This window comes from Lactuca serriola, chromosome 9 (assembly GCF_051521515.1).
Source record: "Lactuca serriola cultivar US96UC23 chromosome 9, Lser_US96UC23_V15, whole genome shotgun sequence".
NCBI lineage: Eukaryota > Viridiplantae > Streptophyta > Magnoliopsida > Asterales > Asteraceae > Lactuca > Lactuca serriola.
The window spans coordinates 81,842,680-81,865,974 of NC_136416.1; the positions used below are offsets into that span (position 1 = coordinate 81,842,680).

General features: G+C 39.6%; 1 protein-coding gene across 1 annotated transcript; it reads right to left on the reverse strand.

The window, feature by feature from the left end:
• Positions 1-18,858: 18,858 nt before the first annotated feature.
• LOC145072357 (alpha-galactosidase 3-like) lies at positions 18,859-21,644 on the reverse strand. Its single transcript, XM_079018768.1, has 13 exons — positions 21,328-21,644; positions 21,165-21,223; positions 21,001-21,057; positions 20,896-20,930; positions 20,595-20,698; positions 20,448-20,520; positions 20,253-20,377; positions 20,079-20,162; positions 19,915-19,979; positions 19,746-19,828; positions 19,567-19,657; positions 19,272-19,471; positions 18,859-19,065 (listed from the first exon to the last, which is right to left on the reverse strand). The coding sequence occupies exons 1-13, from the start codon at positions 21,501-21,503 to the stop codon at positions 18,958-18,960; spliced, it is 1,260 nt and encodes a 419-aa protein (XP_078874894.1). The 5' UTR covers positions 21,504-21,644; the 3' UTR covers positions 18,859-18,957.
• Positions 21,645-23,295: the final 1,651 nt, after the last annotated feature.

The following is a 23,295-nucleotide window of genomic DNA, read 5'->3' on the forward strand; positions in this document are numbered from 1 at the left end:
GTCTGAGTGATGTCTTGCTGGAGTTGGAGAGAATTGAAATCCCCAGCAGGAACTCGGAGGTGTGGCTCACCTTGCACTAGCCATGTGATACTACCATCACCTTCTTTACGGAAGAAAGAGGAGGCTACAAGGACATTGGATGTGATGGTATTAGAGCCGTGTGTGATTTTCTCAAGATCCAGGCGCTTGCTCTCAAAAAGATCGGCACAAGCAAGGCGGGTGGAAAGATAGGAGATAATCCTGCCGCAATAAATAGGGCCAGAATCGCTGGTAGAGACCTTAAGAAGTTTGGAAGCAAGGAAGGCGCCAAAATGAGGTCTCTTCAAGCCGATGACCATGCACCAAAGAATTTCTAACTCCATCTTACCGGCTCTTCTAACGTCTTCTTGTGGGAAGACAAGGTTAGCAATAATTCAGAGAGCCACCCTTAAGACTGGATGCATGATATGAGATGCTTTGGCGGATCGAGCCTCATACACATCAAGTCCTGTGATTTCCTTCCAAAAGGATTTGGCCTTGGCTTTAAAAGGATTATTTTTCTCTTGCATGTAGCCTAATTTGGGACCATATGTATTGAATTTAGAAATCCCAACAAACCCACTTAGATCGTCTAGACTTGGTTTAAATTGCAAACGCATGAGACGGAATGAGAGACATTTGGCATTGTCGTTGAATTCCAAAGATTGTAAGAATTCAATGGTTGTGTTTTTATATGATTCCATTGGTGCCAAAGTGAGAAGTTTCTCCCAATTGATGTTGCTAAACAATCTATGGACGCCATCATAAACTCCTAGTTCTCGGAGAGTGGGAATATCTACAAACCGTTGTTGATAATATATGCGGTCCTTGAGGTGAAGGAATCTCTCACGGTGCTCAAGAGAGTTGTGAATAATGATGGTGACACCATATTTGGATTCCAATTGTTCTTTTGGTTGTGGTTTTTTTCGTTTTGGCATGACGACAAACCGGATTTATGACAAACGGGTGGTGCCCAAAGATGATAACACAACTAGACAAGCACGAATGAACAATTATATGAAGCACAAAAGTGGATTCAAAACAATTCTAACCAAACAAACTTAAAATCAATGCGTAAAACCTAAGATATGGAAAGAATGTACCGTTTAAACGCTTGGATTTGTGGTGTTGGCTTGTATTATTCACTTCATCTTCAACCTCAAGAAGGCTTGAACTCTTTAATGGTGGAATGTCCAATTGGAGATGAAAGCTTCTAATCTTCCTTCCAAAAGCACCTCCCCAAGCTTGGTCTTGAACCGGTGTTGATTAGCCTCAGTCTGATTGAGAAACTCGCACGACTCAATTGATCGAAACCCTTGAAGTTTGTCCGTGAATTCTCTCGATTCGTCCGTGAGTTCAAGTGTTGGCCATGAGTTCTAGCTATCCAATTTCAGGGGTTGTGTGTTTATCTGATCATTCCTCGGGACCTTGGATCAATTCGCACGGGCCATGTGTTAGGCCATGCGTTTTTTTTGTGTGGTGGGGTATTTGTGTCGACAAGCACTGGCTGTGGTTAGGCCGTGATTTTTTCTTTCATGCCCATGCGATTTTACTCTTGCCCGTGTTTTTGAGTTGAGGCCGTGTTTTAATCTTTTTGCTACAATCCTCGATGACACGCACGATCTAAAACCTAGGCTGTGCGTTTTGGCTTTTACCCGTGCGATTTTCAAGCTGCCCGTGCCAAAAAAAATATCAAAAACCTCAGGATGGCCGCACGGATAAGAAAATATACCATGCGTTTTAGCCTGAGACTATACGTTTTTGGCTTACCCCGTGCGTTTTTCTTTCTGTTAACATCAAAATCATGAAAAAAAAATTTCAAAACCAAATTTTCTTTGACTATTAGATAGGAGAATTATTTGTATGTAAACCCTGAAAAGACCCAAAAACATTGCAACACTAAAGAAATAAATCAAAATAAATAGATAGAAAGAAATACTCATGAGTTGCCTCTCGGTTAGCCGCCCTTGTTTCAAGTCTTTGGCTCGACTATGCCCTTTAGATTCACTCAATGTAGTCAGGGCGTTCCAAGCTATCAACCTCCATGTCTTTCTCTTGGAAACCTTCATAGAAGACCTCTAACCTGTGACCATTAACTTTAAATACTTTTCAAGTTTTGTTACTCTTAATCTCAACTGCACCATGATCAAATATATTAGTAACAATGAACGGTCCCACCCACCGGGACCGTAACTTACCAGAAAACCATTTAAGTTGAGATTCATAGAGTAATACCTTTTGACCAATCTCAAAGGTCTTACGGGAGAGATACTTATCATGGAATGCTTTGGTCTTGTCTTTGTAGATTCGTGAACTCTCGAATGCTTCATTTCTTATCTCCTCCAACTCTTGGATCTCTAACTTTCGATGAACACCCGCTTCATCCATCTTCATGTTTAGCTTTTTGACATCCCAGAAAGCTTTGTGCTCGAGTTCAACAGGGAGGTGACAGGCTTTGCCAAGCACAAGTCTATAAGGTGACATCCCAATTGGAGTTTTATATGCAGTTCAGTATGCCCAAAGATCATCTTCTAATCTCAAACTCCAATCTCTGCGGTTTGTGTTCACGGTTTTCTCAAGTATGGACTTGATTTCTCTGTTTGACACTTCAGCTTGTCCATTTGTTTGCGGGTGATAAGCTGTGGACACCCGATGTTGGACTCCATACTTCTTGAGAACTGATCCAAGAGTTTTGTTGCAGAAGTGTGTGCCTCTGTCACTGATCAAGGCTTTTGGAGTTCCAAACCTACATAAAATGTTAGCCTTGACAAAATCTACAACAACTTTAGCATCATCAGTTCTTGTTGCCTTTGCCTCTACCCATTTGGAAACATAGTCAACAACCAAAAGGATGTATAAATTCCCAAAGGATGAAGTGTAACGCCAATATTTCCAAAAACAAAATTTTCATTTAAATAATCAATTTAATATTAAAAACACTTGTTTAAAATCCTTTTCACATTCGAATTACAAAACATAGTTTCATTTTCATTTTAATAGAAGACCAGGATCCTCCAAAACACAACTCTTTCTTCGGTGTGTACAATCGAACCATTGCCATCCCACGTTACTGTAAGAACCTGAAACAACATAACATAACAACGTAAGCACGAAGCTTAGTGAGTTCCCCAATATACCTTACGCACATACGCCTTCCGGCCCGGACCTTTCGATCCACATAATACCTTGCCTTCTGGCCCATATATAAGCATGTATATCACGCGTAGCAGCTAACTCTCCATTTATAGCATATAAACATAACACATAACATACTTGACCTTCCGGTCACACAATCAAACCCTTCCGGGTGAGGTATAGTGAGAAGACTCACCTCGCGGACACGGGAAGATAGCAACTCCTGAAATCTCTTGCACTTGATCCTCCGAGCTACAAGCTCCCTGTCTCATCGTATATCTCTTTTTAATACTTCTATCTCCCACGCTAACTGACCCTACAACGTTACACACAGGTCAACTCTGGTCAACAGTCCATTGTCAGCTCGACTGGACTCGGCGAGTTCCCTGGCGACTCGGCGAGTCTGGTCGTCCTTCAATCCTCTAAGATTCCCCTTCTACTCGTCGAGTATCCTCATTGACTCGACGAGTCACTCCTGGAAGAATCGCGGGGCCACCCCGACTCCACTCGCCGAGTCTGAAGAACAACTCGGCGAGTCCCAGTGAATCTTCAAGCTACTCGCCGAGTCTGATCATCCGACTCGGCGAGTCCATGCCATGCAGTCGATCCAACTGCTTCCTGAGATACGTTTTTCCCGAGATACACACTCATGGGACTTCTGGACCTCTAATCATCCTATTACTAGGGTAGAAACCTTTGTATAACAACATAATAATCCATCAAATCTCCAAATGGGTTTCATAAACCCTAAATTCGTGTACACATCAAAATAACAGGAATGATCCGAGACCTTACCTGAAAACATACTCTCTGTGTCCCCAAACCTCAGAACTCGACCCCCTTGCTCTTCCTTTGGCCAAAATCCTTCCTCTTCTTGCACCACAATTCCTTCAAAATCAATAATGGCCTTCAAGTTTTGCTCCAGATGCCACAGCCGTCTAGGGTTCTCCACAATCGGCCAAAAGACGTGAAATGACGACATAACAACCCTTAAATACGACCCAATACGAAACGGCTAGGGTTTCTGCTGAACAGCGTCGACTCGCCGAGTCCATACCTGGACTCGTCGAGTCCAGTCGCGAACCCGCGACCAACTCTGCGACCCTACTCGGCGAGTCTGGCTCCAACTCGCCGAGTCTCCCCTTTAAAACACCCCAAAATGCAATTTAACAATACTTGAGATTTTGGGCTGTTACAATTCTCCCCCACTAGAATTAGACTTCGCCCTCGAAGTCTCACTCTGAAATTAGCTCCGGATGCTGCCACTGAACTATTACCAGGGGTATCCCCTTGCTCCTCAGAACCTCGATCTTCCGATCTCCGACGGCCACTGGCCTCTCGACGTAACACAGGCTCGCATCCACCCAATCGTTCTCCAGCAGAACCACTGCTGACCCATCCGCTATACACCACTTCAACTGCGACACATACCAGTGTCCTGGATCCGTCCCAATTCCGTTGACAGCTCCAAACGATAGGCCACCCTTCCTACCTTCGCACCTTCACGAAAAGACCCAACATACCGGGGCCCCCCATTTACCCCTCTTCCTAAATCGAAACACCCCATCAGAAATACGAAGTCGCTGACCTGAATCACATACTCGTAACGGCGTCTACCTGCATAACTTTCCTGTTAACTCTAGACGATCACTAACTCTCTTTAACCTGCTGAGTCTGCTTTGCCAACTAAAGTACGAACTCTGAACTGCTCATCACTCTCTGTAATCGGAATTACCCAAGATGCACTCTGCTCCAAATCTCAACGATCACTCAACCCATAAGGGTTAGGAAACCCTGAACCACCGGATCCCCGATCCAAAGCCCACTTTGCCCATTCCGGACCGACTGAGAGATCCGTTCTCCCTCTCAGATCAACTCTCACAAGTTCCCTCTTGCCATCACATGCACATACTGAACTAGTCCCAACACCCGCAGGTGGAAGGACCCGACACACTGATGATATCCTCGAACATCCCCCAAGATGAACCACCACATCCACCCTACACTCTGATCAGATTCACACTGAAAATTTAAAATTTTCTCTCTCCATGCATCCCTTCTGAGCCTCAACAGACATCCCAACCGGATGGGTTCCTACTCCACTGCCGCGAACACGATGCTCAAAACCATACTCGAAATACTCTAACCATAACTCTGCTCTGCAGCTTTCATTTTCGTGAACTTGCACCCCCTTCGGAGTTACATACCCTCCTCTTTTCCTTTTCCACGGAACTCTCTTGAACATAATGCCACTCCAACCGGTGCCACGGTGCTCGCCCCAAGCGACACCACCCTTTTTGCGTAACTGCTATTCGCATACCCTGGTTCTCATTGCAGGGGCCCTCAATCCCATGCACTCTCTCCACTCATCAAAATCACTGCCTCAGCTAAACAAGATCAATACCCCGGGGCCAGACCTTCCAATGCAATCACACTGCAACATACGCGATCCGCAAATCTCGAGCTAATCCAGCAATACCAACAGAGTCTCCAGTATGACTGGACCGACTCTCATAACACATACTAGCCACTCGAGGCTATATCTCTGTGGGTCCGTACACCCAACTCTGCGAACCCTCAGGTTCTAACTCTGGGAACCTTCCGGTTCCAGCTCTAGAAACATGCACAACATAATCCCGTGAGATTGATGCAGTACAACCCATCACGTACCTCAAACGTACCAATACTCTGATCGCAAAATTCCGATTACTTACTCAAGCTTGATCCCGACCTCCTCTCAGGCCTCCACAATCAAATGCCCTAGGTCTGTATCTCGCCCCGCATACTCAACACTCGCTCTCGTCGGCCTATACTTTGCGCTGACAAACACTGCTGAATCCCAACAGCTAAGCACCCTTACCTACTCATCGATCTCCCGGAGAATTTTACAATCCTCCCCCACTAAAGCACTGACTAACTGCCACCGACCGTCATTAACGACCTTTCAGAACCATCCTGCACAAAGAGAACATTTACCCACTGTCTGCTTCCCACAAGCGTAAGCAACCCTCAGCAAAACACCTCTCCTCCCTGATCAATCCGCTCAAAAGAATCCGATCCTTCAATTATCCGCTCCACAACTGCAGATACCACCCGTCATTCAACCCAGTGCCGCATCTCCACTATCAACCCCCACGAACGATGACCAACGGAATTCCCAAGCAATAACCCATAACCCAACCCACAACCTGCCAAAGGTTGAATATCGCATCGAAAACCGCACAAGGCTACCGGTACCAAAACACCAAACTATAAACATACTAAACCATCAGGGAACAACGAATGCCAAGCGAAAACCTGAAGCACAAATCCATAACCATGCCAAACCCGCAAAACAACGAATACCGCATCGAAATCCACACTACCAGCACAAACAATACGCCACAATCAACGCAATCTACTCAAGACATCAAGAGAGCATCATACCCGCAGTTGCCTCCGACGCTGCTCTGTCTCCCTCTGCCGCAATCCGATAAGCACAACCCTGAGCCCTTGGACTCTATTCCATCCTGTCCTCCTCCTGAACTCCTCAAGGTGGCCGGTGCTAGAGCCTACACCGATCCTGCAAAAGGCTGTGGACAGTCGACCCTCAAATGTCCAACCTGCCGACACTGATAACAGATCCTGGAATCCCGAATTGGCACTGACTGCCGACAATCCCGTGCACCATGCCCCTCCTTTCCGCACTTGCGGCATGCACCATTGGGCCAACAAGCTTCGGTGCCATCTCTCTCACACTTCCCACAAGTGTGACCGCTCCGATCCCCCATTCTAACGTCTACGGTCATGGACCGTTTCGGCGCCGACTGCGACTGCATCGGGGCCTGCCTCACCCCACGCAACTGCAACTCAACCTCTAACTCACGCCACATGGCGGCCTCCTGCGATACCAACACGGTCTCGCGCCTCTGCGCAGACACGAACTGTCTGATACCCCCCCCCCTTGAGCATACTCGGATATCGGGACATCTGAGCCTGCTCCGAAGCGAACTCAGGGCAAAACATCGCCCTCTCAATAAGCATCCCGGTGCTCTCAGTCACCGACTCCAAATCCTGCTTCAGCTTAAGGAACTTCCGAGCCAATTTCTCCTTTTCATCCCGCGGAACATAGCGAGTACTGAACATCCCTCTGAATTGATCCCATGAAACCGCAGCCCTCTGCGCATCGGAAAATGACCTCGTGGTCAATCTCCACCAATCCTTCGCCCCGAGCCTCAACCGGTTCAGAGCACACCCCACCCTCTGATCAGCAGGGCATAACTCGTGGAGAAACACCCCTCCATGTCTGATAACCATCTCATAGTAACAATCGAGTCCTGAACTCCATCGAATGTGGAAGGCTTCGCATAGTAGAAGTCCCGATACTGAAATCCCCGACTAGCCCCTTTCTTTGCCGTTGTAACCGCCGCGGCAGCCGTCTCTGCGAAAGCTGCATATCGCTCATCAAACTACTTCAATCATAGTGGTCCTGATCGACCCAACCAATTCTGGCGACTCAGCCCGCAACAATGCAGCAACCTCATCACGCCGAATCTCGCGAATCCTCGCACCCCGCTCGCTCGTGCTCGTCCGATCGATAACCGGATAACAAGATAGCCACAAGCATCATCCACTACGAACCATGGTACTCATCCCATGACATCCTTCCTCAACATGCTTCAGTGTATGGTACCTGAACCATAGCACCACTCCTCCATCTGCTCCAATGTATAGCACTCGAACCACAACATCTATCTCAAACTGTTCCGATGTATGGTGCCCTGACCATAACATCACTCTGTATCCGCTCCGATGTATGGTATCCGAACCATAACATCACCCCTCAATCTGTTCCTTAGGACCTTCAGAATGCCCCCTGTATCAAGTATGGGTCCTCTGCTTTCAGTAGTACGGGCCCATACTACCTGCCACATCTACCCATACTTTCCACACGGACCATCCCAGAGTTCCTAAGTAGCTGATAAACCTGCTCTTTCACCCATCTCATCGCGCGTGCTCGCTTTCCAGCGAAATCCTCTACTCTACCAGCACACTCATCTGGCTAGGTTTACTCCCTAGTCCCTTCCGCTGTCCTCCCACTTCTTTGCTATCAGCTGCTGAAGAGTTCCTAATGATGCCAGCCCTCTACCTCCTGAGTATCGTCACACTCACTTAGTAGCTGACTCCCATCATCGACAACTCCACAAAGCACAAAGCAAGCAGCATTCGAGCATTGAAGCATACATAGGACTCCCCATCTGTGGTAGCTCCACCTTCTCGGCTCATCCTCAGAAGTACCTCTGTACCCCGTAGCTTTACCCCTTGTGCGTTCTAACTAGATACTCTCACTCATCACATACACACAAAAGCATAACGCACATATAATAGCAAACCCTAGACTAAGGCATCACAAATCAGGCCACTCTAGTCCTAAGGTGCGAATTACCTAGCCTGTCTCTAGCATGCAATAATGTCTCATAAAGTGCATAATAGATATTTCATAATACAAAAGTAAGGGTATTTTGGGAAATCACCGTTTGGCTCTGGCTGATTGTACACACTGCTCTTTCTTGCTTTCTCTTTGAACTCTTATTCACTTTTAGAAAACCATTTATTTGGAAAATTTTTCTTACTTCCTCAGTTTGAGTCCAGATTTACCCGTAGGTGCGTCCGAATCCCTCAAACCTAGGCTCTGATACCAATTTGTAACGCCAATATTTCCAAAAACAAAATTTTCATTTAAATAATCAATTTAATATTAAAAACACTTGTTTAAAATCCTTTTCACATTCGAATTACAAAACATAGTTTCATTTTCATTTTAATAGAAGACCAGGATCCTCCAAAACACAACTCTTTCTTCGGTGTGTACAATCGAACCGTTGCCATCCCACGTTACTGTAAGAACCTGAAACAACATAACATAACAACGTAAGCACGAAGCTTAGTGAGTTCCCCAATATACCTTACGCACATACGCCTTCCGGCCCGGACCTTTCGATCCACATAACATTGCCTTCCGGCCCGGATCTTTCGATCCACATAACATTGCCTTCCGGCCCGGATCTTTCGATCCACATAACATTGCCTTCCGGCCCGGATCTTTCGATCCACATAACATTGCCTTCCGGCCCGGACCTTTCGGTCCACAAGATAATTGCCTTCCGGCCCATACACACATATAACACATAATACAAATACTCTAACACATAAAGCACATATATCATATATCATACCTGACCTTCCTGTCACATAATACCTTGCCTTCCGGCCCATATATAAGCATGTATATCACGCGTAGCAGCTAACTCTCCATTTATAGCATATAAACATAACACATAACATACTTGACCTTCCGGTCACACAATCAAACCCTTCCGGGTGAGGTATAGTGAGAAGACTCACCTCGCGGACACGGGAAGATAGCAACTCCTGAAATCTCTTGCACTTGATCCTCCGAGCTACAAGCTCCCTGTCTCATCGTATATCTCTTTTTAATACTTCTATCTCCCACGCTAACTGACCCTACAACGTTACACACAGGTCAACTCTGGTCAACAGTCCATTGTCAGCTCGACTGGACTCGGCGAGTTCCCTGGCGACTCGGCGAGTCTGGTCGTCCTTCAATCCTCTAAGATTCCCCTTCTACTCGTCGAGTATCCTCATTGACTCGACGAGTCACTCCTGGAAGAATCGCGGGGCCACCCCGACTCCACTCGCCGAGTCTGAAGAACAACTCGGCGAGTCCCAGTGAATCTTCAAGCTACTCGCCGAGTCTGATCATCCGACTCGGCGAGTCCATGCCATGCAGTCGATCCAACTGCTTCCTGAGATACGTTTTTCCCGAGATACACACTCATGGGACTTCTGGACCTCTAATCATCCTATTACTAGGGTAGAAACCTTTGTATAACAACATAATAATCCATCAAATCTCCAAATGGGTTTCATAAACCCTAAATTCGTGTACACATCAAAATAACAGGAATGATCCGAGACCTTACCTGAAAACATACTCTCTGTGTCCCCAAACCTCAGAACTCGACCCCCTTGCTCTTCCTTTGGCCAAAATCCTTCCTCTTCTTGCACCACAATTCCTTCAAAATCAATAATGGCCTTCAAGTTTTGCTCCAGATGCCACAGCCGTCTAGGGTTCTCCACAATCGGCCAAAAGACGTGAAATGACGACATAACAACCCTTAAATACGACCCAATACGAAACGGCTAGGGTTTCTGCTGAACAGCGTCGACTCGCCGAGTCCATACCTGGACTCGTCGAGTCCAGTCGCGAACCCGCGACCAACTCTGCGACCCTACTCGGCGAGTCTGGCTCCAACTCGCCGAGTCTCCCCTTTAAAACACCCCAAAATGCAATTTAACAATACTTGAGATTTTGGGCTGTTACATGAAGGAAAAGGACCCATAAATTCAATACCCTATATATCAAATATTTCACAAACCAAGATGGGGGTCAAGGGCATTTAGTTTCGGGAACTCAAAGAACTAGTCATTTGACATCTCTCACAACTTTTACAAAAAGTGTAAGAGTCATGAAAAAGTCGAGGCCAATAAAATCCACAGTCTAAAATTTTCCTGGCAGTTCTTTGAGGACCAAAATGCCCTCCACAAGCATAACTATGACAAAAGTTGAGGATAGATTGTACCTCATGTTCTTCAACACATCTTCTTATTACCTGATCTGCACAATGTTTCCAAAGGTACGGTTCATCCCAAATGTACCTTCTCGCATCTTTCTTGATCTTATCTCTATGTGACCTCGTGAGGTCGGGTGGGAACTTTCCCGTGACCATGAAGTTTCATATATCCACATACTAAGGTGGTGTTTGGATAGCAAACAAGTGCTCGTGCGGGAATGTGTCATGGATGGGAGTCGCATCTTCGGGTGGAACTATTCGGCTCAAATTATCGGCGACTAGGTTCTCTTTCCCGCTCTTATCTTTGATCTCAATATCGAACTCTTGCAAAAGCAGCATCGACCGTATTAACCTCGGCTTCGAATCTTTCTTGGTAAGTAAGTGCTTTAAAAAATTATTAAGTTAATTTGTGACCTTTGGGACTCGAATAAGTAAACCCCGAGGGGTATTCTACACCTAATTTCCTAAAGCAAACTTGTTTGGGACTGATTGGGTTGAAAGCTCGCTACACGGGTTCCATAGAAAGTCGTGAACTTAATAATAACAAATAAAGCTAATATGTGGCCTTTGAGGTTCGGGCAAGTAAACCCGAGGGATCCCTTTAAATCTAGCACACTAAGGTCATCTGATTTAGATGTGTTGGTTGGAAGCCCGTTACATGGATTTCAAAGAAAGTCATGAGCTTTATTTGTAGAAAAATATAATTAGATAGTTTGCATATATTTATGTTTATAGTTTAATTAAATAATGTGTATGAAAAAAATGTTTGGCTGTAAACATTGGGAGTGAATGTAAACTACTTTGACTGGTGTAAGTGGTTTGAAACATGTAACTAATTTGGGTAAGTATTAGGGAGTTTTTAGAAAATATTTTTAGAAAAAGATTGTTGTTAGTCAACAAATAGTTGGAGTCGGTCATTGTCATGCTTTGTAAAATGAAAATGATTGAGCATATTTTGCATCACATGTTTTCACAAGAGTAAGACCATAATTTGTTCCATGTGCTAACCCAATACCTGTAAAAGTGAACAAGTGTTGTAACTTTTGATTTTGTTGAGTTGCGTTAGGGAATGGCTAAAAACCTTGTTTTACATGTTATATATCTTTGTGGGGTTAATGTCAAGTTATCTCAAGGCCCGACAGGTACACCTTCGACTGTATGACATAATGAGGTTAACTGGATTGAATATATTCGTTTTGTTTTGTTTATTGCATAAATGGTTGAAAAAAAAATCTTTTTGTACATATGTTATTTTCATTAGCTCTTCTTTTATTGCATGCATGCACTCTTAATTCCATTTAGTCCTTTTCGTTCCTTCCATTCTTTCCATCTTAGTTTCTTTTTAGTCAACTATCGTCTTCTCTAGGTAGATTCTGAATTTTGTTCTTTCTTGAGGACAAGAAAGGACTAAGCTTGGGGAGGTTTGATAGGTGCATTTTATGCACCTATTTTGCATGTTTATTTCTGTCTTTTTACAGCATTCTACTTCATAATTCTTACATTTAGTTAATTATTAGGGCAATTGCACATTTCATTAAGAATGTCTGGTACTTCACTATTTTTGATTTATTTTACAGGCATTATGGAGCGTGGAGCTTGGAACTTGGAGCTTGGAAGCATGGAACTTGGAGTATGGAGCTTTGGAGCATGAAGAGAAGGTGAACCGGTCATTCCATGGCAGAAAACATGAAGATGGAACCCGAGTCATTGTGCATTATTATCATAGCAAAGGACTATGTTTGAAACGTGATTATTGTCAAAACGACATGGGTCGTGTTTGTCCTTTGTCATCTTATATTTGAGCAACATGACTCGTGGTGAAGCTAGATTGAAGATGGAGCCAACAGTGAAGGCTTTTTGGAATTTTAGCAAAAAGCATGGGCCATGCCAAAAACACATGGTCAAGACAAATGTCCATGCCAAAAACACATGGGCAAAAGGCATGGTCATGCCAAAAACGCATGGCCTTATGGCAAGTCACGTGAACTTTAATAAAAGAGGAGGAGACGTCATTTTGAAGGAAGAGAACGATTTTGGGGAGCAGTTTCTGGCGATCTAGGGCAATTTTGGGCGAATTCTTGGAGCTTTTGAGAAGACTTAATCATTGCAAACACTTGGATTTCATTTTTGTAAGGATTAAACATTCCAATTCCATCTTTATTCTTGTTTGATTTGTTCTTAGCTAGCCATGTGTGGCTAAGAAACCTTAGTTTCTAGTTCTTGTTCAAAACATGTTGATTGCTTGACTTGAAGCATATGATTTGATGTTTGATTTGTGATTCTATTCTAGTGATTATGTTTTTGTTTAAACTAGAACCCTTAAATTTGATTTGTGTTTGATTGGCCACTTTCATGAATTGAATTTTTGTGCAGTTAATTAACTTTTAGGGCACCTAATCGTTCTATCAAGTTAATAATTGGTAACAAGCAATGAGTTTTCTTATTGTAAAACATATATCACATGTTTTGACACTTCCGAGCGTATGAGAAGAAATGAACATTGTTGGGAAGCTTGTACAAAACTTAATGCAATTTTTCAATACAATCTAAGAGCGTGTTTAGGTTGAATTAGTAAAGCTAGGTCTAGTCAAAGAGCGTGTTTTTGTTAGATAATTTGGCAAGCGAGAGGTATTAGAGCGTGTTAATAGCTTTCAGTACCAAATTAGAATAGCAATCTTGAATTACATCAAGTCATAATCAAGTTGAACAACAATATTGGGAACTAGAACTGGAAACACTTTTACAACTTGTTTACAAATCTATTTTATTTTGTGCATGCTTTTAAAGTAGATTGTTATTTTATTATTTCACTTTTGCAAACAAATCCCCCTTTTGTGATCAAAGTACCTTTCGCAAAGAGGTATAGAATTTTGTCCCGTGTCTCTGCGGTTCGACCCTGCTTTCCTTGTACTACTTTTTAGTGCATTAAAGCAGTGTATTTGGAGTCTATTGTACCCCTATCATTTGTTGGGTTTGACACGCCTAACACGAGGACACCATCGATACCCTAAAACACGTATAGGTTGTGGTGGATTCAAAACCAAAATCGGCCCCTTGAGTCAAAGGGCGATGAGTGAACTCCTTTGGAGGAGTCTCTGATTCATGAGAATGTAGCAGTGATGATAAATTTTGCTAATGAAGGTGGAAGAAAGGGGAGAGAGAGAGAGAGAGAGTGGGAGAGGAGGGAGGGAGAGAGAGAGAGAGAGAGAGAGAGAGCGACGGGGGAGTGTAACGCCCGCAGATCCGGGCTAGTCAATTTAGAGGCAATAGGGGTCGAAAATGACTTTTTGGAAAATTATTTATAATAAATAATCTTAACCAAGTTTTATTATATGTTACAAGGTTTTCGTACATATAAAGAACGCCGAAATCCGAGTTATAACGAAGAAGTTATGGCCCGTCGAAGTTTTATGGCAAAACCGGCACGACACCGGGAAGCGTAAAAAGTGAATTTACGATAGAAAACTTTTTAGCCTTATTTGTCTAAACCAAAGTTGTATAGTATGTTAAAACGAGAAAATCCATAAAAAGAACACCCAAATCTGACTTCGTATGAGGAAGTTATGATTTTTCAAAGTTTCGGCTTAGTAGTGTACAGCCCGAAACTCGAATTTTAGTTCGAGCGATTTTTGGCTTACGCGACCTAAATTAGAGTTGAAGATCTCATTAATAGGAACTCAACGGTAAAAAGATAGACGAAAACGGAGTCCGTATGAAGGAGTTACGAATTCTTCACGGTCATTTAACAGTCTAAACGCCTCCTACTGTTAAATTTAAGATCGGTCGAGAATTAGCCAACAGAGTCTAAATGAAAGTTGTAGATCTTGATTTTACCAACGCGTTGAAAAAAAGAACGTCGAAAACAGAGCTTGTATGCGAGAGTTATGATTTTTCTACGTTTGAAGGCTGATGCGCGATATTGGGTGACGTGTCGCGATCACAACCATTACTTTCTCTCCAAGGAAAGCCATCAGATGATGACACGTGGCACCAACTTGGCGAGTAGGTCCTCCTACTCGGCGAGTCCATCCGGAATTCACCCTATAAATAGAGGTGTCAGGTCTTGCCATTTCTTCACACCTCTCAAACCTTCTTTCTCTCTCTACACACTCTCTCTAAGCTCCCTAAGCCCCCCTAAAGTCTAGGTAAACCCCCTAGCACCCGAAAGAAGCCCCGAGGCTCCCGGAGTCCCGAGAAAAGATCCTTTTGGCTCGGGAACGCTGCTCCAGCGAAGCCCAGTTTTGCGAAAAACCCGTTGTAAGTGAGTTGTACCTATCCTATCTTTAGTATAGCTTATGTTACAATATAGTAATGTTATTAGGACCTTATAAGGAGTATTTCGGCTATTATTATGGGTTATATAAGTATGGTTTAAGACTTATATAATAATAATAATAATAGCTAGACTATTAAATTAGTCTCGTTAAACGTTAGACTAAACTCTAGTGGTAATGATACTAGGTTTCGTCAAGGGATAATTGTTTTAAGAGTAACAAAGTGTTGTCCGAGTGTCGAGTGACCACCTTCCCAAGTGAGTGCATAGTTACTTTCAGCTTACACATAGATATGAAGTATTTTATATAAATTACATGCTATGTGTGCCTATTATCCGAATACTTGTTGTCTATGATGGATGAATGATTTTATACATGTTTAAATGATTTAAACTGTATATTTATTTTATATCTACGTAATATGTTGGGATAAAACATGGGTAGATGAAATAGTTGATGTGTGATGAAATAAAATGATGAGAGATAGGTGATGATAATTAGGTGAGGATAGATAGGTGATGATGGATCGGTGATGTAGGATGAAAGATACTATAACCTTGTCTGACAATTTGGAGATGTAGTCATCTACCAGAGTATAGATGGCGACCACGGACTATTATAGACAATCCCATGGAAACACCAGCAGGCTCATAACCTGTAGGTGATGAATTACGAGTTCAGACGATGTTGTAACTACGTATTCATGCGATGATACTCTAACACCCTTACTATGAATTACGAGTTCAGGCGATGTTGTAACTATGTATTCATGCGATGATACTCTAACACCTTTACTATGAATTACGAGTTCAGGCGATGTTGTAACTACGTATTCATGCGATGATACCCCAACCCTTAGTGGGCACGTATTGAGGGAGTAATCCCTGAATCAATACTGTCCAAGCGATGTAGGCGATGATCCTTAGGGAGAGTCCTTAGGAACAAACATATAAGGAGACGCGATGTAAGGAGATGAGAGGTAAATATGATGTAGGAGACGACCCTTAGGATAAATCCTTAGGGAGAGTACTTAGGAATAAAGAAGATAATGGGGATGGGTAATTGGGTTAATTGTTTGATGATTGAACATAATAATTATATTATTGTGGGTTGAAAACCCTATGTACTCACCAGGTTTCCCAACCTGACCCACTCCAGCTTATTTATGTCACATGTGTTGTTATGAAGTCACATTACACTGAGAGATTAAAGAGATGTAGATCACTAGTGTAAATAAAAGTAAGTTCTGTTTATGCTTATGTTTCTGTATTGACAATGACATCCCAAACGTTTTAAAATGAATAAAATACGTTTCTTCGAAAATGTTTTGATAACGTATTTATCGTGTTTTTCTAGGAACAAATTCCGCAACATTTTTATGAAAAAGAAGTACTCTGATTTTTATAAAGCATAAACAAAATCGGTCTTTTCTGACCGTAAAAATGGGGATGTCACAGGGAGAGAGAGTGAGAGAGAGAGAGAGAGATGACCATTTATATATTAAAAATAATTTTATATATATATATATATATATATATATATATATATATATATATATATATATATATGGTTAGGTTATTTTGTTTTAACTATCTATTGTGTGAATGTATGATTGATTCTGGACCAATCATTTTAGTTATTTTTAGAAAGTAATTAATGCATATTTCATGTTGAAGATATAATGAGTATTAGTTACATCTTCAGCATTTAATATGCATTAATTATTTTCTTAAAATAACTAAAATGAATGGTCCATAATCAATCATACATTCACACAATGAATAGTAGGAACATTTGAACCTATATATATATATATATATATATATATATATATATATATATATATATATATATATATATATATATATATATATATATATATATTAAATAACAAAAAACTTCATAAATGGTCTATGTGGTAGTGAAATGACGAAAATATGCTTCAGTTAACAGACAAAACTTAACGGGGTGAGCAATAAGAATCAAACATCAAAATTTTTGAAAGCATAGAAACCATCTTTCAAATTTTTTGAATTTAAAAACGAAACGTCAAATCTGAGAAAAACACAAGGACCAAAAATGATGTTTTTTCAACATAAAAAGATAAAAGCTTAAAGTTTCAAAAACCTCTCAAAAAACTATTTTAAATAGTTTTTGGATTGTAATTTTTGTTTTAAAATAAAAAAAATGTTCCCAAAACAAATTGTTCAAAAAAAATTTAAATTATAAAAGTTGTTAAAAACTATTAAAAACCTGTTGCCAAATATACTTTAATACCGGAAAAACATTGTGCATATAATTATTGTTTTTTTCAATTAGTTTCAGTTTTTTTGAAAATGTAAGCAAACATCATCTGCTATTTATTTCTATTTTATTTATTATATTATAAACATGAAAATAAAAAATATTACGAAACCAAGTCTTAATTAATTAAATGGAAAATGAAAGATACAAGTTGAGGAAACGCATGTGCCTTGTAAGGCCGGAAGGAATGGAAGCGAGAAAGGGTGAGGGAAGTAACCCGCGGGAAAGAGGTGGGGAGGGGATGTCGCACTTTCTCTCTCCTCATGCTATTGGGTAATTTTTTTTTTAATATTTATAAAATTATATACATACTAAAAAAATATAAAAAACATATCAAAAATTATGGTTTTTAATTCCCTACAAAATAAGTATAATATATGTATGAAATATATTTTTTTAAAAAAATAAAAAAATAGTGAGGGGAGCTCCTCACCCATTCTTTGGGTTTTAAGTGAGGGAAAGGAATGTGAGGAAAATAGTGGTGTGGCCCATAAAAAATGTTAGAAACATCCCTCTCATATTCTCGGGTCTAAGGACTTAGGTTTAACAAACAAGTGCACGTTCCATTACATTTTTCGCTATTATGTTCAATCTCTTCCAATTGGCAAAGCAACTCATATCTCAACGGGCAAAGCCTTTCTTTTCAAGTCACAACCAGCGATGGAAGAACCATCACTAGCTACAAAGTCACATCATCTGGTTGGCAATTTGGTTAGACGTTTCAGGGAGGCAATTTTAAGTTATAGAAACACAAAGTGTTATTGCTTTTCTGCTTTGACATAAGTCAATGTTGAGATATTAAGACATTTTATTATGTCTACTTCATATTGTTTTCTTGATATCGTAAAATATAGAATGAAATTTATAAGCGTGCTATTACACATATACATCTGTTATGGTTTTTTTTTTGTTACATGTTAATTTATTTTCGCTGGTCTAATTATTTAGTAACCAAAGTATTCTTTGATGATGATCATTGTTGGAAAGGAATTCACTAATTAAAATTGAAACATCTATGCATATTCATTTTTTTTTATTGTAAAACTTAAAAAGTGTTCATGGATAAATATTCTATAGTTGTCGTTAAGTTCAAGGCGAGATTCTGTTAGAATTTTGTCTATTCAGGTTGCGGGATCTTGCGGTTGGATAACCTTAATTGTTTTGCTTCATGTGGTCTTTGTTTCTTGGCGAAGGTAGTCCACATTTTCATGGTTATGTTTTTTTGTTCTGTTTTTTTTTTTTATTTTATTTTTTCATTTATACAGACTGTAATTAACTAAACATAAAACATTGTAACCCTTATATTTATCTTAACTTGAATTCGACAAAATTATTAAAGTTTATCTTAGAGTGGGCTAGTGGAGTCTCTCTCCGGCGAATTATTTGTCTTAATTTCATCAGCATGTGTAGTTTGCCCATTAAAACCGACTAGACGTTACATTACTTTGGTCAACAAGTTTTATTTTTATTTATTTATCATAAAAGCGAAAACATTTATTCCATAAACACAATAACATAACAAGAATCAAGAACTACAAAATATCAACATTAACCCCACATTACACAAAACGAAAAGATATAAATAAAAAAGTTCATATTTTAAAATGAGACAACTTCGGAGTTAAAATAAACATCTCACAACTATGAGCATCCACCGCCACACCAAACGATCCAACCGCATCCGTTACTACATCTTCATGCTGCAAATCAAATACAAACAGTCAGTCAACAGTTAGTACAGAAAAGAACAGGTTGTACTGCGTTTGAACTGACACTGTCCTGTGTCGTATTGACCGATGTCGGTAGGACAAAATATTGTAAATATTTTTCCGACGAGAAAAATACCAAAAAGGTGAAACGAGATATTGATATCGTGGAGTGTGTAAAAAGACGTAAACGCCCTTACCTTCCATAAGTCTCGTATGGAAAGAGTGATGGAGGAATCAAGTCCAAGTGTATCCCATGAGACTTGAATCGTTTCAGCTTCTGAACATCGGTTCCAAAGAACAACAGCAAAACGGTTTCCAGATAAAGGTCCAGCCCAAACTTGAAGACAATCATCTGTTCCTGAAACTTTGACTTTTCTTCCCTGAATTCCAAGTGGATCTGCAATTCAAAAATAAAAAATAAAAATATATTTTTTTTTCAAGAAAAGGAAGATGAAAATTGCAACCTTTTAATACACAAACAAAAAAAATTACCTTGGTTTACAGCAATGACCTCTTTATTGCTTAAAATTTCAAGTGTTTCTTTAGTCATGTTTCTAACATCACAACCTACAAGAAGTGGAGCCTGCATTTTTTTTTTGCATGAGATTTTTTTCCATTAAATTAAATCAAAATGAAAGATAACAAGAGTAAAAAAAAACACACACACACACCTTCATCAATGCCCATATGCTAAAATGTGATCTGTATTCCAAGTAACTCATGCCTCCATTACCAACTTCTAACATATCAGGATCTATAAAAAATGCAAAATAATTTTATTACAGTTTGACCATGTTTGACCAGTTGAGAGAACATGATTTTTTCTAATTACTTACTTACCATTCCATCCACCAGGTCCTGCATAAGCTGCCCATTTGTCATTTAAATCAGCAATACTAGTCATACTGGAAGACAAAAATTAAAGATAAATGTTTAATATAAACTCAACCATAGTTAAGTTAAGTTAAGTTAAGCATGTAACATTTATCACAAAAAGCTTCAACCTTTCCCATGTATCAGTGATGTCATCTGTTGTTCTCCAACTGTTTCCAACATTTCCTGCCCATAATGCAGGATCATCTTCACCCCTGAAAGAGTTTAAAAAGTTCTTGAAATATGTTGAGAAGATTCAAGATTTGAAAATTTACAGAAATGAGCTTTTAGTTGTTAGTTGTTACCATTCACAAAGGGAATAAAAGATTGTCCTTCCAGTTGAGTTCAGAGCATCTCTCATTGGTGGATATCTATCAATTGGTTTGATGCCAAGATTGAAGCAGTTGTCATACTTCAAGTAGTCTACACCCTAAATAAGATTGAAGGAAGCATGAATTTTGAATGATGAACATGAAAGAATTAGGGTTTTTGGGTCTTACCCAGGAAGCCCAAGTTGCTGCATCATCATTCTCATGGAAAAGTGAAGCGGGTCGTACTTGACAGGTGAAAACACTAGAACATTTAATAGAATCATTTCGTCGAACAGTTGGTGGGATAATTGTAAGAATAGATGGATTTTATTGTACCCTGCTGAAGAATAGATACCGAGCTTCAGGCCCTTCCCATGTACATAATCAGCAAGAGCTTTAATCCCAGATGGAAATGTTTTTGAGTCAGGAACTAATTGACCCTGTGGAACAAGCCATTACGTTGTTATTTAGGTTAAATTTGCTATGATCAAATCGTAGTTCTGAGGTGGGAGGAAGAATTTTCTATTGAAGGTTTAAGGATGGTTTTCTCTACTGAAACCATGGAAGACGCCTTCATTTATGCAAATTAGATCTACGAGAAAGTGTGCACCAAGAGTGTAAAGGAATTTCGACTTACCTTTATGTCCCGTGTAAGTGCTTCCCAACAATCATCTGTGTTTAGGGATAAGATATCAGACTCAACCACCATTAATAACATAAGTAAGAACACTTGAAGGAGTACCAATGTTGACATAATTATAGCCCAAATCAGCCAAGCCAGACGAGATAAGTGCATCAGCTGCCAAATAGATTAAGAAGTTGGAGCAATTACTTTAAATGAACTCAATTTTGCTTCCCAAGATTAAAATCGCAAGTCCCCTTACACAAATGGAAAACAAAATCAACCTGTTTCCTTAATTAGAGTCTCGTTTATGTTGCAAGCAAAGAAATTCCAGCTATTCCATCTGCTCAAAGTCACTCATTCATGAAACGAGATCAGCTCCAACAATCAAAATCGAATTTGAAGTATAAAAACACTGTCAATCACTACAAATATCGAATAAATTACCCCATCTGAGGAGTCTGAGCCAACCCATTACTGAGCTGAAGCAATCCGTACTTTGAATTATCAAAAAGATTAGCAACACCATCTGGTTTCTCGATGATCGGCAATGGCACCACTCGAGCTGATGATACCGTCGATAGAAACACAATTGCTAATACAGCAACTGTCTTGTAATCCATAGCCAGTTGCGATGATTTACAAATCGTAATCTTACTATAATTAAGTTCCTTAATCTGAGGCTATGGATTATGGAGGAGTGGACTTTCTAGTGGATTTGTGAAGTCATTTCCAGATGAACTCGAGAATATTCGTTAAAAATGAGGAAACGTAGAAGAAGTGAAGAACCTCTTAATAAGTGTGTTGTACTATATGCTTCTAAGGTTGAACATTTGGATAAACCTTAATTAAAAAATTAAAACCATCTAATCTTCTATTGCGATAATGACTTTTTGGGCAGAAAAACAACCCACGTGTCAGTTATTTTACTTATTTTTAAGCGACAATTTATTTCAATAAACATCATCTACATGCTAAAAACCAGTTATGTGTTTATTTTTTATTTAACGAATTAACATATTAATCCTCAAATTGCTAGAAATAATAAAAGTACGAGAACAAAAATTAAATTTGACCAGAAATAATAAGAGACAATTACTAGTCTAGCCAAATTAAAAAAGTGATTAACAATTTTTAGCTAAAAATTAAGATTTGTCCCAAACTAGCCCACGAAACCGTAGGTGGTTAAAATGGTCTACTGTTTCGCTCATTTACCTGCTGTTTTGATTTTAGTATATACAATTTTTTTTTTTTTTTCATTTTTCACTATGAAACCGTAGACGAAAAAATAGTCTACTGTTTCCTCTGAGAAGTCTACTGTTTCCCAAATAGTAGATTAAAAATGATCTACTGTTTTGTCTAAAAACCTACGTTTTTGATTTTTTTTAATGAAAAAAAAACACTAATTTTTACTATAAAATATAATTTTCTTTTAATATATAGTAGGTACGATATAGTAGTCAAAAAGTTAGTGTTTTTTTCATTTAAAAAAAAAAAACCCTAAAATCATAGGTTTTTAGACGAAACAGTAGATCATTTTTAATCTATTATTTGGAAAACAGTAGATTAAAAATAATAAAAAAAATCTTTATATACTTAAATCAAAACAGTGGATAAATGGTTGAAACAGTAGACCATTTTAACCATCTACGGTTTTGTGGGCTAGTTTGGGAAAAATTCTAATTTTTGGCTAAAAAGTGAGTTCAAAGTTCATATTTAAAGGTATTGATTTAAAGTTCATTTATTATGTTTAAGTTTATTTTAGTATTGATTTGTAGTTGTGACATTTTTGCATGAGCACCTACAAAAATATCATTTCTTAATGAGAAACTAGTAAAGAGGTCGCGGCTATGTCGTTTTTGGGGTAATCTGGAAAAAATCGGCAAACTTTAAAAAATATGTGCTGAAATTGCAAATCACCACAAATAGGGGAGAAAGTCGACAACCCCTAAAATTAGATTTCAAAAGTGTACAACCAAAAGAATGGACAATGTTGGCGAAAATTCAAAAATGTTGTGACAATAATGTTAAAGTTGCTAAAGTTGGGAAAATATGATGACAAAATTCAAAAGGAGGTTTTTTTAATGTCAAAATGTAAAAGTTTTTAGTACAAGGACGAAAAGTGTCAAATTCATAAAAGATTTGTGTCAAAAACATCAAAAATGTAAAACTTTTGACTATAAGGACTAAAAGTGTCAAACTCACTAAAGTTTTGTGGCAAAAATATAAAAGTTTTGAATTTAAGGGCGAAAAGTGTTAAATGCACCAAAGATTTGTGGTAAAAACCTAAAGGTCAAAAAGTTACTATGAAAATCTGGATATTGACACAAAATACCCAAATATAGTTGAGGGACCATTTTTGCTAAAAAAAATCCACCAGTTTACTATTGCTAACAATCATTTCCATAATATATA

What these genes read in the sequence shown, in the direction of transcription:
- LOC145072357 (XM_079018768.1), bottom strand. Translation starts at nt 21,503, where the DNA reads ATGGATTACAAGACAGTTGCTGTATTAGCAATTGTGTTTCTATCGACG. An exon ending in GCTCAGACTCCTCAGATGGG is followed by an intron (nt 21,224 to 21,327) that starts GTAATTTATTCG and finishes GACTTTGAGCAG; the next exon opens with ATGGAATAGCTGGAATTTCT. An exon ending in AGGACCTGGTGGATGGAATG is followed by an intron (nt 19,829 to 19,914) that starts GTAAGTAAGTAA and finishes CATTTTTTATAG; the next exon opens with ATCCTGATATGTTAGAAGTT.